Source organism: Salvelinus sp. IW2-2015, linkage group LG14 (genome assembly GCF_002910315.2).
Source record: "Salvelinus sp. IW2-2015 linkage group LG14, ASM291031v2, whole genome shotgun sequence".
NCBI lineage: Eukaryota > Metazoa > Chordata > Actinopteri > Salmoniformes > Salmonidae > Salvelinus > Salvelinus sp. IW2-2015.
Window position 1 is genome coordinate 19,245,989 of NC_036854.1, and position 15,713 is coordinate 19,261,701.

General features: G+C 39.4%; 1 protein-coding gene across 1 annotated transcript; it reads left to right on the top strand.

Moving 5' to 3' along the window:
- The first annotated feature begins 1,315 nt into the window (after positions 1-1,315).
- On the top strand, positions 1,316-3,702 carry LOC111972602 (homeobox protein Nkx-2.2a-like). The gene is made up of 2 exons (XM_023999615.2): positions 1,316-2,348; positions 2,848-3,702. Exons 1-2 carry the CDS (start codon positions 2,102-2,104, stop codon positions 3,396-3,398), a joined length of 798 nt encoding a protein of 265 aa, XP_023855383.1. The 5' UTR covers positions 1,316-2,101; the 3' UTR covers positions 3,399-3,702.
- Positions 3,703-15,713: the final 12,011 nt, after the last annotated feature.

Consider the following 15,713-nt stretch of genomic DNA (forward strand, 5'->3'; position numbering starts at 1 on the left):
GTCAAACAAATGCGCAAGTGCTACCAAAGTAATAATACAATAATAATAATAATGTGTGTGTGTGTGTGTGTGTGTGTGTGTGTGTGTGTGTGTGTGTGTGTGTGTGTGTGTGTGTGTGTGTGTGTGTGTGTTGTGTGTGTGTGTGTGTGTGTGTGTGTGTGTGTGTGTGGTGTGTGTGGGTGTGTGTGTGTGTGTGTGTGTGTGTGTGTGTGTGTGTGTGTGTGTGGTAGAGGCTGCGGGGGTCAGAGGTGAATGAAGAGATAGTTCATTGAAAGCAGTTGAACACCATGACAACCAGGAGGAACCGCGGATTTATTCCAAACAGTTACGGCGCATTGTAAGGGGGGCGTCAATCATCTATTCTCTTGCCCCCGAAATAAATGCTAAATCTCAGCCCGCACAAAAACTTCCAAAAGAAGCAGGACATTTGTCTACATTTCCTTCATTGTCCGCAGCTTAGCAATCGGTTTGTACGTGTGTTTGCTTAGTACGACCACCCAGGACGCCCGGAGGATTCGCTGAGAACGAGAATCATTGTCACCCACATCACATACTAGATGAGGGCGTTGGAGCATAGAGAAGGGGAGAATAAAAACATCTCAAAATAAAAATATGAACATGATAGTCAGCGTCTTATGTTGACTCAAGAGCTTATCATTCGATTTCCCACGTGAATTAAACACGACCAATTGCTGCAATAAAATAATTGTTATTGTTAAAAAGAAATTGTAAGCTAATATTCCCAAGGGATATACTTGTATTACATTGTGTTGCAATGGATATGCCAGGTGATGCATGGGCGGATGGAGGCTGCGCTGCAACCTGGTCTCAGAGCATTTCATATGATTCTTTAAATTAATCTGAGACAATCCATTTTGTATGATATGTTGTGTATCATATGGTATATATTACGTTAGCGTTATACGTCCACCCTGACCAACGACCCTACTTTTGTTGTTGCCTTAAGTAACCATCTGTCTTATGTAACACTACCAAACGTAACATATCATACTAATTTGAGTGTGCCGGATTTCCGTTTGCTATGTTACGTCTAATCTATGAGACCAGACGGTGCAGTTCGATATTTCTGACAGAGATAAATAGTGAGCAGAACTAATGATATGGTAATAATTATCATAGTAATAACGACGATAAAGACAACATGAACAAGTGTAGCCTAATACAAATTCTGTATAGGCCTAGTCAGTGTCCCAATAAACGGAATGTATTATTATTTTCTTAGAGCGTGAAATTTATCCAAATAAAACAGCATATAGCCTATCAACACCTTTCAGAGGTAAGACGCTTAAATTGCAAACAACATTCTATGTAAGGCCATGTTTCATTCATGATGCCCTACGCGCTACTTGAGTTAAGCCTGAACCAAAATATTGACCTTAAAAGGATTTCATGAATTAGCCTACCCATATTACACCCCCAAAATTCACATTTCGATCTTTAGGGTAATAAAATACATCTCAAAATGATGTTTTTGCTCTTAAATAAATAGTATTTGTATGATGCTTTGAAGCAATATATTGTAATGGTTTGTATGTAATTTACATGCACAAATGTCCCTCCCCATCTCGGTGATTAACTGTCCCATAATACCAGTCATCACATTTCTGAAGAACCAATGACAGAGATTCGGATGTCCCCGAACCCGAGAAATTCACACCCACAGTCTTCATCCACTTGACTCCAAGGACCCGCCTACACGCGTTTAGTCTTTCTCCGTTATTCCGATTCATTTTCCAATGCAGATTCCGTGTTTCAACGAACATTATATGGACCAATCGGTCTGGTGATAGCTTCCTTTATGCCAGTGCTCCTAGTCCTGCTTTATCCATGAGCCTCTCCTCTCCATCAACTCCTGCGCTCCTCCATGACCAGCACATTGGAGTCCTCGCGACGAGCCAACGGTGAACTCCTGCATGCCGACTAAGTCTCCGTTTAGCTTAACCCAAAAGGACACAACCCTGAACATCTTAAAACCTCATCTATAAATACTGTACTCTTAGTCAGTTTTACTGGTTCAGAACAGTAGCAGGGGGAAAAACGAACACTTGTTTACAGTGCGCGTCACATACTTTCTCACACCATGTCGTTCAGCAACACAAAGACGGGCTTCTCTGTAAAAGACATTCTGGATCTCCCCGACACCAATGGAGGTTCTGAAACGGAGGAGACTGAAGATGAGAACGAGGTGGAAACGACTGAGACTTTGACGCAAAATCCATCTTCTGAAGACACTGGAAATGTGCCTTACAAGAAGAGCCTTTTGTGTGATGGTGGTGGTAATCCCTACTCAAGATGGCTTGCCTCCTCCAGCACCATCCAATATTCATGTGAGTAGCTTAAAAAAGTTCGTTTCGTAAACATCACGGTATAGAAGTAATTGATTCGTCCACTTCCTAGTCATATCTCATCCGTTAGGTTATAGGCCTATGTCATTATTAAAAACATTTGCATTCATGTTTTGGTTTGTTATGCAAAACGTCACGATTTCATTTATTTCATTTAAACATGTATCGTTTTAACTTATTAGGCTACCATTAAAATATTAGTCTATCCATGTCCAATCAGAATTTATAATATTATCCGTTCGTAATGCAATTTTAAATAGCCTATCTATGCGTAGAGCCTGATCAAAATATTTACCTTTTTGTCACCAATAGGCCATTTTTTTCGATTATTAGTAGTCTCTTCAATATTTTTTATATTCAACAAATTGCTATAAGATGAAGATTTGTTGTCAGAAATTAATAAATGTATGTAGCCCCATTTCATAGCGTTTGTTGTCAACCCTAGTTGATAACCAGACCCACTTTGTTTCCTTTCAAACAGTGCATGGTTTGTCAGTTGATTCTCGAAACGAACCAAAATATCCAGAGCTGTCCGCCGACGAATCCCAAGATATCGACAGGGACGCCACAGGTGACAGCAGCGACTCGGGAAAGAAGAGGAAAAGGAGAGTGCTGTTTTCCAAAGCTCAAACCTACGAACTTGAGCGACGATTCCGACAACAGAGATATCTCTCGGCGCCGGAGAGGGAGCGCCTTGCGAATGCACTACTACTGACACCGACCCAGGTGAAGATCTGGTTCCAGAATCACCGGTATAAAATGAAGAGAGCACGCGCTGAGAAGGGTATGGAGATGGTTCATCTCGTGTCCCCAAGACGGGTGGCCATTCCGGTTTTGGTTCGGGATGGAAAGCCATGTGACACTAACAAAACTCAGGATCTTGAGGCCTCATTCAGGGCTGGAATACCTCTGTCGGCGTATAGCGCCTATTCTCTCCATCACATGCATATGCGCTCTCACTACAGCCCCGACGCCATCTCACAGCTGCCCAGTGTGCATCATATGGCGCAAATGTACCAATGGACTTGGTAGACGATGGATACTCAAAATAACTTTGATTCAACAAAAATACAATCTAAAGAAAGGGATTGATATTATGATCTATATTTTACCCACATCAGAGCTGATTATTCTGTGGCCCATGAGGTGTGGACAATGTTAGGGTTCTTGAAATGCCGTTCTTTTTATAATGTTTGCCAAATGAATGTTATAAAGGAATGTTATTTCTGTTGTAAAGTGCGCAAAATGCTCATATTATTAATTAATTTATGTTTTTGGGTGGACTGTGGATTGATCTTGAATATTTATGGCCGTAAATAAACCTCTGTCAGTTTGATGTGGTTATTAGTCATGGATTAACCTACATTAAATTACTTTTATACCGGCCCAGAAAGGGAAATCGAACAGAAACTTGGATATACATGTTTCGTTTTTCGTAAAAATTGTTACATACATAAATGCCATTATGTACAGAACTAGATGAAAACGAGTTCCCTTTTAAAGTAGAAGATCGAGCAAAACCTGTTTAATTAATGACTTCCTGTATCTAATTCGGTTCAGGGTTTTACGTTGGATCACAAAGCAAAAATGGAAACAAACAACTCTGAAGAGAATATCTTGCAAACACAGTCTGGACAATTTCGTTCATATCAAAAGTAAAAAGGGATTTTACGAGTTATGCAAAGGCCTCCAACAAATATAACTTTTTTTGTGATGTTTTCCTTACATTTCCTTAATTGAAAAGCATGCATGGCTTATTACAGTACACCAAATGACCAATTAAGCTAGATTTTTTTTCTCTCAGTTCTCGTGAACAATATTTGCTAAAACAACAAATTAATTATAGTCAATATAAACCAATTCAAAAAAATGTCTCACTCTGTTTTTTCACAGAACATCATTGCTTATCAATTCACAAAGAAACCCCAAAATATAGAATTGAGTGCAGCTGTGGATCTTTAGGGGTTTGCACATGCAGAATGGAACATAGAGAGGATGTTGTGGCAGTGGTGGATGGAGAGCTGTGGACGGTTTTGTTTCTATTCAGCTGTCAGTTGGGTCAGCTCATCTCAGAGTACGGATGAGGAGTAAGTATCTCTGAGGTTTTGTAAAGGCTGTCACTTGGCTCTTTTGTGACCCTTGTTGGACACGTTGTATTCCATATGGGCAGCTGGCCTCGTGAAGAGGATCGCTAATAAAACGCAACTTGTTCTGCTTTCAAACATGCCATTGTTTCCTCCAAATGGGAAAAAAATAATTACAAATTCATGCGGTATCCTTTCTGAGCGAAGACACCCCATTCACATATTAGAACAGGGAGCTCTTATCCTAAGGTTTTTCTGTGCAAACCCTCACGTTTTCTCTCCATTTCTCACTCTTTCGCCCGCTCTATTTCTCTCTCTCTAAATATTTGAAAGCAGTTTTCCAAATACTTTGCTCCAAAAAAATATCTGTACTCACTCTAGTCATCTAAAACACGTGTTAGTATCAGTGGATACCTGTTCTCACCGTGTACTTCCAGCAAATGTTGAAGTGATAAATAATAAATTATTGCGCATAAACTATAACGTTACTCGCATTCCTTATTGGGTCAATCAGCAACTGAGCGTCAAACAACTTTCTCACCACAAGATGACAGTATATACCTTGATGAAGAAGGATCTGTATTATAGCCACTGGACAGCCCATAACTGCTCCCAGTTCCAATATCACAACTATTTTCTAATTTAAGCAGTTTATAACTTATTTATTTTGCATTGAGCATTTTAGACAAATATTTTAATGTTCAGTTAGTGTTACAAGGCAGGTGTAGGTATTTAATCAATGAGATTATTTGAATAGAAAATGTGTCATATCTATTTAAATCCTATCATGTTTCGAGGTTAAGAGTTTGAATATGAATTGATTCATTGCATAGACAAATAATGGTTCAACTAGAGTGTCTCTGTCAAAAGATCATTTTGCTCAACAATCACCTTATTCAGTCCAGAACAGGCAGCAAGGGCACGTGGGACAGCAGTGACGTGAGTGGTTTGTCCACAGAGGGGAGCAGTCGGGCAACGAAAGTTCTTGGATGAGAACAAGAACGTTCTCATTTACTAGTGATATTGTAACCTGCTTGCTGTAATGGTGGGGGGGAATAGTGACATGCAGTAACAATTCTGTATGTGAATTTGTGTCTTTCAGACGGTTTGTCGTTTTTTATCAACTTGCTTCTATCACTTTCTAGCACATCCAGCTAGTTTACGGAGCAGTTTACAGAGTAGTTAGCTGCTCCCGAGTGGCTTCAACGTGTCACTACAGTCCCTGGTTTGAATCCAGGCTGTATCACATCCGACCGTGATTGGGAGTCCCATAGTGTGGTGCACAATTGGCCTGGGTTTGGCTGGGGTAGGCTGTCATTGTAAATAAGAATTTGTTCTTGGCTGACTTGCCCAGTTAAATATATATATTTTTTTAAACAAGCCAGCTAGCTTTGTGGCCATGGATTGTGCACCTTCCATTGTTTAGCTAAGTAGCTAGCTGGTTGATGTTTTCCTTTGGGAACCAGGGCAGATGAAAGAAACATTCCACAAATGCTGTTTACATTGATATCCACACTGAATGAAGAAGTTAAGGGACCTCACTGGCACCTTTAACTTTTTCACTTAATTTAAGGGGGAAATTCACCTGAAAATGTGTTGTGCAACTTACTTACATTTAAGGAACTTTAAGGGAAAAGATAAGGGGGAAATGTACCGGTGGTGTTTCATGCTCCTGATCCTCTGGAAGGAGAATTATGAGTCATCATCCATCCTCCTCTGGACAATGGCTACACTCCCTTGTTTACTCAGTGCCCTCTCCACCTCTGTCATACCCACAGCACGGTGGCGCTCTGGAAGTCTTGTCTACTCGTCTAAGCGTGGCCTCGCTTGGCTGCTTGTCGCCCACACACTCTCAAGAGCTCTTCACTAGGGATCCGACCGACGCCACAGTCCAAGCACACAGCCAAACTAGGGGTGGGTGTCCCAAACGGCACCTCTATAGTGCACTATTTTTGGACCAGGGCCCATAGGGTACGGTGTGTCATTTGGGACGTACCCTGGGTAGAACGCATGTGTACGCTACTAGGCTTCTCAACCACAGCTGTCCTTGGGGTAACATGATGCGAAAGTGACAATGTCTGTGGTAAACAAAACTAAAAAAGTATGCATTTTGACTATTGTATGGAGCGAGACATTGTGGCGTAGTCTTGACCTCGGACCTGAGCGATGAAATCGATTGTGCGAGGGGGAAGCAGCTGAACTCAACAACAAAACATAACAGAGCCAGGCTTTTATTGTGGACTAAATATACCCAGATGTAGGACCCCTTCGTCATCATGTTCAACACAAAATGTTCTCTTAAAGTATTTTGTATTCTTTCTTTGACATGGTGTAGGGAAATATATCCTGTTAAATACATGATGCAACATAACAACTCAATGACGTTGGATCCAATTTTTTGCACGCACTGAAAATGTAGTTTGATCATAGATTCCATAGATTAGTCTGCGAGTTGTGTTATGGTGTTCATCGGGACGCGCTGGGAGAGTACTGAGGGTCAGAGGTCGACGATCACTCTTCCCCATCCCCCCACCCCGGCTATAGTGTGAGTCTATAACGGCAGCCCCATCTTCCCCTGGCTGGGAGTTGGGAGCTGGGCTGGCCAGGACAGGAGCCAGGTGGTCTGGATCCCTCCTGTGAGTGGCTTGAGTGGCTGCCTTTCCAAGAGCCCCGGGAGCACAGCTGCTTGTCCTATTGCTCTTCACAAGAGCAGGGGATTAAATGGAGAAGAGAGAGAATGAGGGACCGAAAGAGAGAGAGAGAGTGTAAGAGGTAGAAATTGAAAAACTGGAAATCTAAGGGAGAGGGTAAATTGAGATCTGTCTAGCAAACATAGTAGGCCAATGCCACACAGACGTGCACCAGGTTTGTGAGAATGGATGGTCTCGCAAAATAGCATTTCGAAATTTGAGATGAAATATGAATTCAAATATGAACATAATATACATTTTCACCTCAGCTCAATTGTGGTATGAGCACCTTTTACCTAGTATAAAAGGTTGTATTATAGTGAGGAAGTAACGGCAGAAGAACCTGGGCAAAATAGTACTAGTTTTCCTACAGCTTCACTGCTAGGAACTCTAATGATAATACGTAGGGAGTCACACAAGGGACAACACATTGAGGGAATGGCCCTGACAAAAAAAAAAGATCTTAGGATGCAATTAACCACATAGAGGTCAGAGTCTATTTGCCAAGGGTTCTATTGGGAGATCCTCCATATAACATAAGAACTAAAATCATTACAGCCTATAGACATCGGGAGTGTTAATGATGTCTCTCACAGGAGGGATAAACTGTCGGGAACTGGTCTGCCAGGTGGGTGGAAATCCGCTTTAACTGTCTTTTCACACCCTAATGACTGTGTCTCCTTAACACAAAAGAGAACACACAACGTGATTCGTCTCATAATACCAATGCCTCATTTCAAATAGTGCATTTCTCCTGATCCGCAGAGGGCAATCTTCTTCAGTTATCTGGGACAGGGATATGGGTGATTTAGATGAAAATGCAATCACTCTCCTGAGTGTTTATGTGGTCTGCTCAATGTAATTGTGACGTACACTTCTAAAGAATAGGCCAGAGAAAATCAATTTAATTGAGATACCAACACTGCAAAGTGCCACTTATCTTTATACTCGCTGTTGGACACTTTGTGACTGTGCTTTTTATTACAGTGTATTAGATCAAGCGGCAGAAAGTTGTACTACGCCTGAATAACTTGATTGAAATTGTGATAATATCCATCGTATTACATATTACATTATAATCATTACATTATATACATATTACATTATATTCAACGTGACAGAATTATTATATCATCAGCATATAAAGTTGTACTATGCTCATAAGGCATTTATGAGGTATATTATTCAGGAGTCAATGGGTATATCCTACACTGAACAAAAATATAAACACAACATGTAAAGTATTGATCCCATGTTTCATGAGCTGTAATAAAAAAATCCCAGAAATGTTCAATTAGCACAAAAAGGTTACTTCTCTCAAAATTTGTGCACAAATGTGTTTACATTGTTGTTAGTGAGCATTTCTCCCTTGCCAAGATAATCCATCCACCTGGCAGGTGTGGCATACCAAGAAGCTGATTAAACAGCATAGTCATTACACAGATGCACCTTGTGTTGGGGACAATAAAAGGCCACTCTAAAATGTGCAGTTTTGTCACACAACACAGATGTCTCAAGTTTTGAGGGAGCGTGCAATTGGCATGCTGACTGCAGGAACGTACACCAGAGCTGTTGCCAGAGAATTGAATGTTCATTTCTCTACCACAAGCTGCCTCCAACGTCATTCTATGCCCTACAAGGCCCACCCATGCCTGCAACCCTGCCCGGTCATGTGGAATCCATAGATCAGGGCCTAATGAATTTATTTCAATTGACTGATTTATTTATATGAAACGTAACTCAGTAAAATCTTTGAAATTGTTGCATGTTTCTTTTATATTTTTGTTTAATATACATATTACCATAGAACAGAAGTAAATCTTACAGACTCTTCTTATGCTCCTCACAGTATGCTATGGGCTATGGCTCAGCTGTGTGAGGCTGTAGTGTACAGCCGTCATATTACACCCGGTATCTGCAAACTCTAAATTGGCCAGCATGATACAATGACTCACATCAAAGGCACAATCACAGTTAATTTCAAGTGCATGCACAATACACCAGGGCAAGGATCAGCCATGTCCAGCGAAGTGGTCTTCTTCCCAGAATACAAACATCTTCCTTGTTCTTGGTGGATGTCTTTGCATATTCATGTCTTTCCAAGTGGCCCTTTAATTATAGACAGCAGATTCATATTCATTGGATCTTTGTTTTGTACAGATGTTTTCTAGCCACATGTGCAGGAATAAAAATGGATAAATATTTCACGACAGTAGCTCTCAATTTGTTTTGGCAATAGGGGAAAGAATCACAATAGAACATGTTTATACAGTATATACGCACATATACGTTTATATTTTCTATAATATAAACCATTTGTTGGCTTAACAAAGACATTGAAGAAAGTGGTATAGAATACATTAAATATCCACATTCCCTATCAAACCAGTATTGATGCTTTGCCTCAAAATGTCAAATAAATAAATAAAAAGACTAAACATAGACTATCAAAGAGCTGTTGTGCATTTGGGCTGGGATGTCTGGTATCCAGCATCTGGGGAGGGTTATATGGAGAAATACCCAGAACTGGAAATTGGTCTATATTACCTCCTTTTGAAGTCACTATAGAAGCTTGCCAATAGAATGTCATCAAATTGATGTGTGTGATCTTTAGGTGATTGGACCTGATATTGATTTGTGTGTCATAGAAACACCTGAGAAAGATGGCCTTGTGATAGGCTATATAGCCACAGTATAGGTGTATATAGGCTATGGGCCTATCGTCATCATTATCATCATTGGTACAACTAGTCTAACAGCTTACTAGGCTATTTAGTGATTGCTGGTGCAATTCAAATACAATATCCTATAACATTCATTTTTCTTTTGAGATCACAGGTGGACCAGGTGGATGAAGTTTTTGATATGGATGAATAACAAATGGGTCGTTCCACTATTCCTGTGCCTTTTGAGAAGTGTAACTTGGTAAATATATATATATATATATCTGCAGTAAGTGCCTTTTAAGTGCCAAATAAAGTAACTGGGTTGACCATAACAGTTAAGTTAAGGTTAAGTTTAGGCATGAACTCAGAATTCTTAAGGTTAGGCATTAACTCTGAATGGTTAAGGTAAGGGTTAAGGTTTGGGATAAAACAAAAATATTACTACTTTCTATCGCTGGATTCCAACATGCAACCTTTGGAATCAGAGGATCCTTACTCCTGTCCGTCATCCGCGTTCCACAAGGTCCTAGAAAAACCGAAACCTACTTGAAGGTAACAGTACTCATTGTTGCCCCTAGTGGACGGTTTCCATGACATCTCCCGACGTCCTCAGACGTGTATGGACGTCTAACACTGATTTGTTTCACGGGTGACCTGTCTGGCCATAAAATAGTAGAACTAGCTCACCGCTTTTACACTATGATTTCACTATTAGATGTGCAATGTTTCTTTTGAAAAAAACATGTTTTATTAGGCCTAGATTCAATCAGATCAAGCGTTAACCTGCGATAGCAGACACCCAGCATAGCGGATGTTTGGCGATGTCAGCGGTGGAACTGTGCTGGAGCCATCAAATCGGTGAGCAGCTGCTCTAGCGATCATTCTCGCTAAGCCACACCTGCCCCACTACCGTTAGACGTTCAGAAAGAGTGTATGCTATAGAAAATTACGCTCCAATTGTGAAATCATTCAACAAAAATAATGAGGATTTCTTTCATCCTAATCAAGGTGTAGATGACTTCTCACATTCCAGTGTTCAAACTTGGAAGTAAGGCTGCGATTTCTCTTAATGCGACTCAGTGCAGCCAATGGCAATCTCCGCTTGTGGGATTTGACAGCTCTAATGCAGTTCCACCTCCAACATCAGCTGTGCGGATATCGGCTAAAGCGGATATTATTGAAAACTAGAGTTTAGTTCACATTACAGAGTTGACCTTAAAATGCGGGACAGACTTCAATGACTCACTGATCATATGAAATAGACTAAATAATAATCTTCAGAAATGACTTTGTCAAAGCAACAAAATAACTAGGGCTTTACAAGGATGGAGAAAGTTTACAATGTGGGGATTAAATGGGTTAAAATCTTCCTAGAAGTGACACAGGGTTGACGGAGGGCACTGTAGCAAGCCTTTGTTCATATAACAAATCTAATTAATTAAAATGCTCTGGGGTCTATATTAAAGGGGACTTCAGTTAATATAACAGGTTTCTAAAATAAAATGTTGGTGCATGGTTTCTACTTAAAATATCAAAAGGGACGCAAAAGGCACTCTTTTCGAGGAACAGACCCAAATAAATAACCGACTGAATAGACGGAACGTGTCAGTCGCTTCCAAGATTTGTAATAACGACAATAAAACAAAGGACAGGATAAACTAAGGGGGGTTAAACCCGTTTACAAAAAGATTATGGCATTTGACCAATTTCACTTCCAAATATTATTATTTTTTTACATTTAAAAAAAAAAGAGTTAAAATGCACAAAGAACATTTGCTTAGAACCGTAAAGTTTCAGTTTTGTTCATTGATAATGCACGACATTTCTTGGTGTATATATAAGGTGTATATATACATATTTATATTTATTCTGCTAGAATAAATACCTCCCAACTATCTAAAGTATTAGGCCTATGTACGATAATTTATTTGATCACATTTGATAATAAAATCGCACTTTTAATAAATACACTATAAATCCACACTTGGTCCAATGCTAAAGCCCCCGTCCCCCTTAAAACATATAAGCATAATTTCATTTATAAAATAAGAAACATGAATTAAAATACAAATAATACTGGAGTGGATGAGAGGGTCTTGACTGAGGAGGCTTGGCACACACGTTGATCACTTCATCTCTGCTACTCATGAAAGAAGATTAAACAGTTTGGTGCAATAATCTGAAATTCACATTGGCGAAATCTAAATACAATGAAGCAATCAATTAAAGTCGCTCTTGGGCCGAAAGCTTGAGAAAAATCTGCTATCTACTTCTAATAATAAGTCTATAATAGTATTATTTGCTACAGTAGGATAGTAGTAATTATGCTGCCAGTACTTTATATAGTGAGTATACAGCCTATACAATTTTCTGGAAAAGATGGCGCACAGTAGGCATCAATGGTGTCTATAATACAACTTTTTCTTCGCAATGCTTAAAATGCTCTTTACAAGTTACCGAAGTGCTTCCGTTACATCAATTAAAAATATTACTAAATGTTTATGAGATAATATATTTATACGTAATAAGCTAAAACAATTCCCTATTATCCATAATTCTTCGGTGACAGGCTAGCTGACATTCGATTGCAAAGCAATGACTCGGCCTGACGTTTCATCGTGCCATGACGTTTCTTCTGAATGTCAAAATGAAGATTAGTAGACTATACTTATTTCACCACTGTATCAAATAAATTCATATTCCAATTCTTGATTTATTAATTTAGGCTACCACTGCACTCTCCAGACCACCAACGCGATTTTTCTCGTGCATGCTCAAAAACCTATTTTGATAGTGTTTATAGGCTAGCCTACCTCCAAGCGATAGCAACGGTGCACCTGCCGTGGAACCTTAATATGTAAATGTGACTTCTCTTTTGAAACATATTGTCATTGTTTACAATATTGTCAGACAGTGTCATCGGCAAACATAGCCTAGGCCATCCGTTGAGCCAATACCCACAGCTTTTGGTGTAATTGAAATGAACGAATCGTTCATAAGGCATTGCCCAAACAAAGAGAGCAGGCCTACAGGTTGATTGTGGTCATGGGGGCCTTTTCCATCGTCCGGTGCAAATGGAACGCTGTTGCAACACGATGCGATGCCTTTGGTAGTTTGCAGCACTGGCCCGTAGCTTAATACAGCTGCCATTTGTCTTGCGAAGAGCTGGGATTCCACTTCTGTAAGTGTTTCGCCTGAGAAAGGAATATACCACAATTGTCCAACATTCTGAAACCGACGAACAGTGTTCGCTACAAAAATACTCCGGTGAATAATTTCCATCCATCTTGTTTCTTTCTTGTTGCCCTCGCCGTGACATGCAAGTTGAGATCATAGCTTTTCATTTTGTTGAATTGGGTTAACAAGCACGGACTCCACACAAGCTCATTTGCTTCACTTACATCTCCGGTGCGTTAGCTGGAACGGTTCAGGACCCGGGCCCTCACTCTAAGCGCTGAACCCCTTTACTGACCTCTCCAAATCTCTCTCATGTTATTGAGCCAGTGATGGCGGAATGCATCAAGTGCCCCATTGATAGCAAATATGCCATCCCTCTACTCCAAGACGTTCGGGATCTTTTCAAATATAACCTCAAAAGAGTTGCTTGCGTTTTTTGTTTATTATCTCAAAATGTTTGATATGCAAGTAGGCTGTGCGTTTATGGGGGATAGAGAGGTGATGCAACATTATAGAGCTAGTAAATAGCACAACGTTGACACAATTCAAAGATCAGTTCAGAATTCACACTATAGTTAGTTACTGAAGGCCACAGTCACCTCAAGAGAATCGGTCATTTATGGAAAGCAAAAAATTATGATTTGACGTCCAAACATAGGCCTATATCATTGAGGGTGATTGTTCTGATTAGTGCTCGAGTGTCTCCTATGCTCTTTCCCAATCAAAATGTATGTCGTGCTTTGTGCTATATCAGTTATGGTGCACATGTTGATCTGATTACAAGTGATATTGAATTTACGAGCTAGTGCAAAACAGTATGTAGTCTAAATGGAACATTACTTGTACTTGATTAATAATATGAAACTTATTCAACGAAAGTTATGTCTATAGATATTTCTATAATGATGTAGCCTAATAATGTAATAACACGCAAATAAATTCCTATAGGCTACGATTTTGACCTATTTTGGGTTTGTCTTATGCTTCCTAGGATATATATATATATATGATGTTGTAACATGTGAAGAAGCGCCGTAATTATCCTGTTTTCCATAGCTACACCAACGATTAGGTTATGGAACACCAATCTATCATAACAATTTGAGTCTAATTTTACCGGTTGAATTAACATTGATCAGGTATTCATTCAAAAGTTACAGTAAATGAAAACATCATTAAGACAAATACAAGTTACCTGCAATAAGCTGGAATTCAACAGACCCGAGCTGGAAAGATTCCCTTTTCATGCTATATTCCAGCACAAGCGATAGTGTACATAAAATCGAAGAACATTTTGTGAATATAGGCCTTTGTATTTATGGCCCCGAGACATGCAAGTTTCAATAGAAAGACCGAAGTCATTGCTATTTTTGTTATCGAATGCTTCCCCATGCAGTCATGATAATGGGAACGTAGTTGGAATGGAAGAAATTTGAGTGCAGGAGCCCATAACCATACCCTTTGAAAGGTCCACGAGGTTGAGCGGTTTGGTTATTTGCATGGGGCTACATCCAGGAAAAAGACCGAAAAGAGCCATCCACCACAATAAAATTCGGTTATTATGAATTATATGGCTCATTCAACAGATGCATTATGGAAAGCAGACAACTAAGATTTTATCCGATCTGAACATATTTTAACAATGAGCATTATAGCCGATGCTACAATTGTGCTAGGCTGAAAACTTTGATGTAGCCTAGGCCTAACAGGAATTAAAGAGCAAAATGGTATCCAAATTAAATAGTTGATAAATTAGGCTATAGCCAATCAGAATTTTAAAAAGTGGTCTACAGAAAAATTGCCTAAACCTACATCTTGACAAAACAAGATCGCCTATCAGACAGAATCAAGACAAGGCCATTTATCAAGAAAATACGTTTTATATGATTTGATTACCATACGTGGCCTAAAATCTGAAAAATTCTCATTCATAAAACAATTCTTAAATTCTAAAAAAATAAATGTTTCAACATGCATCAGTGTGTGGGCTGCACAAATGTCATTCCCTGGCCTTGCCATCTCTTTCTGCCACAGGGACTTTAGCATATAAGACTACCGCTATCTGCACGGATAAGAAATTATATCAAGTATAATTCATTTAAAACAGATTGAAATTATCTTTTGTCACGGAAATCAATTCACCTGTTGTCAAGTTAATACCTCTCAAACATTCGAGGTAGCCTAAAATGATTTAGACAGTTTTATAGTAACTTAAATCGCGAAATCACCTGCATGCGGCTCGCATAGCCTACCTCTGAAGCATTGGATGAGCAGGTGAACTCGTTTCTCACTGGGCACAGACGTCAGTTTAAAGACCGTTTTTGGTTGAGCTGTCAACTTATATTAATTCAATGTGAAATCAACAAAATGTCACCATGTCATTGGATTTAGGTTAAAAGTTCGGTAAAAAATAAATATTCGCTTATGTTGACAACTTTTTAGAAGTCAAGTCCAATAACTTCTCCATCTTCATTCAAGGTCACACACATTTTGTTGTTTAAATGACATGGAAGCAACGTTGATTCAACCAGCCTTTGTCCGGTGGTCTACCAGAGATAAATGACCATTATAGATCAAAGTAAATGGCAACAATGAGTTATTAACTCAATTAGCATGCTACTGGTGATCCATCTTTTTGATTTTAAAATAGATAAGGACTTAATACACATTTAATTGTCTTTGATGAATCTCGTTCATATCAAGGACTGAACATTGATTTGAATCCATGCC

What these genes read in the sequence shown, in the direction of transcription:
- LOC111972602 (XM_023999615.2), top strand. Translation starts at nt 2,102, where the DNA reads ATGTCGTTCAGCAACACAAAGACGGGCTTCTCTGTAAAAGACATTCTG. An exon ending in CAGCACCATCCAATATTCAT is followed by an intron (nt 2,349 to 2,847) that starts GTGAGTAGCTTA and finishes CCTTTCAAACAG; the next exon opens with TGCATGGTTTGTCAGTTGAT.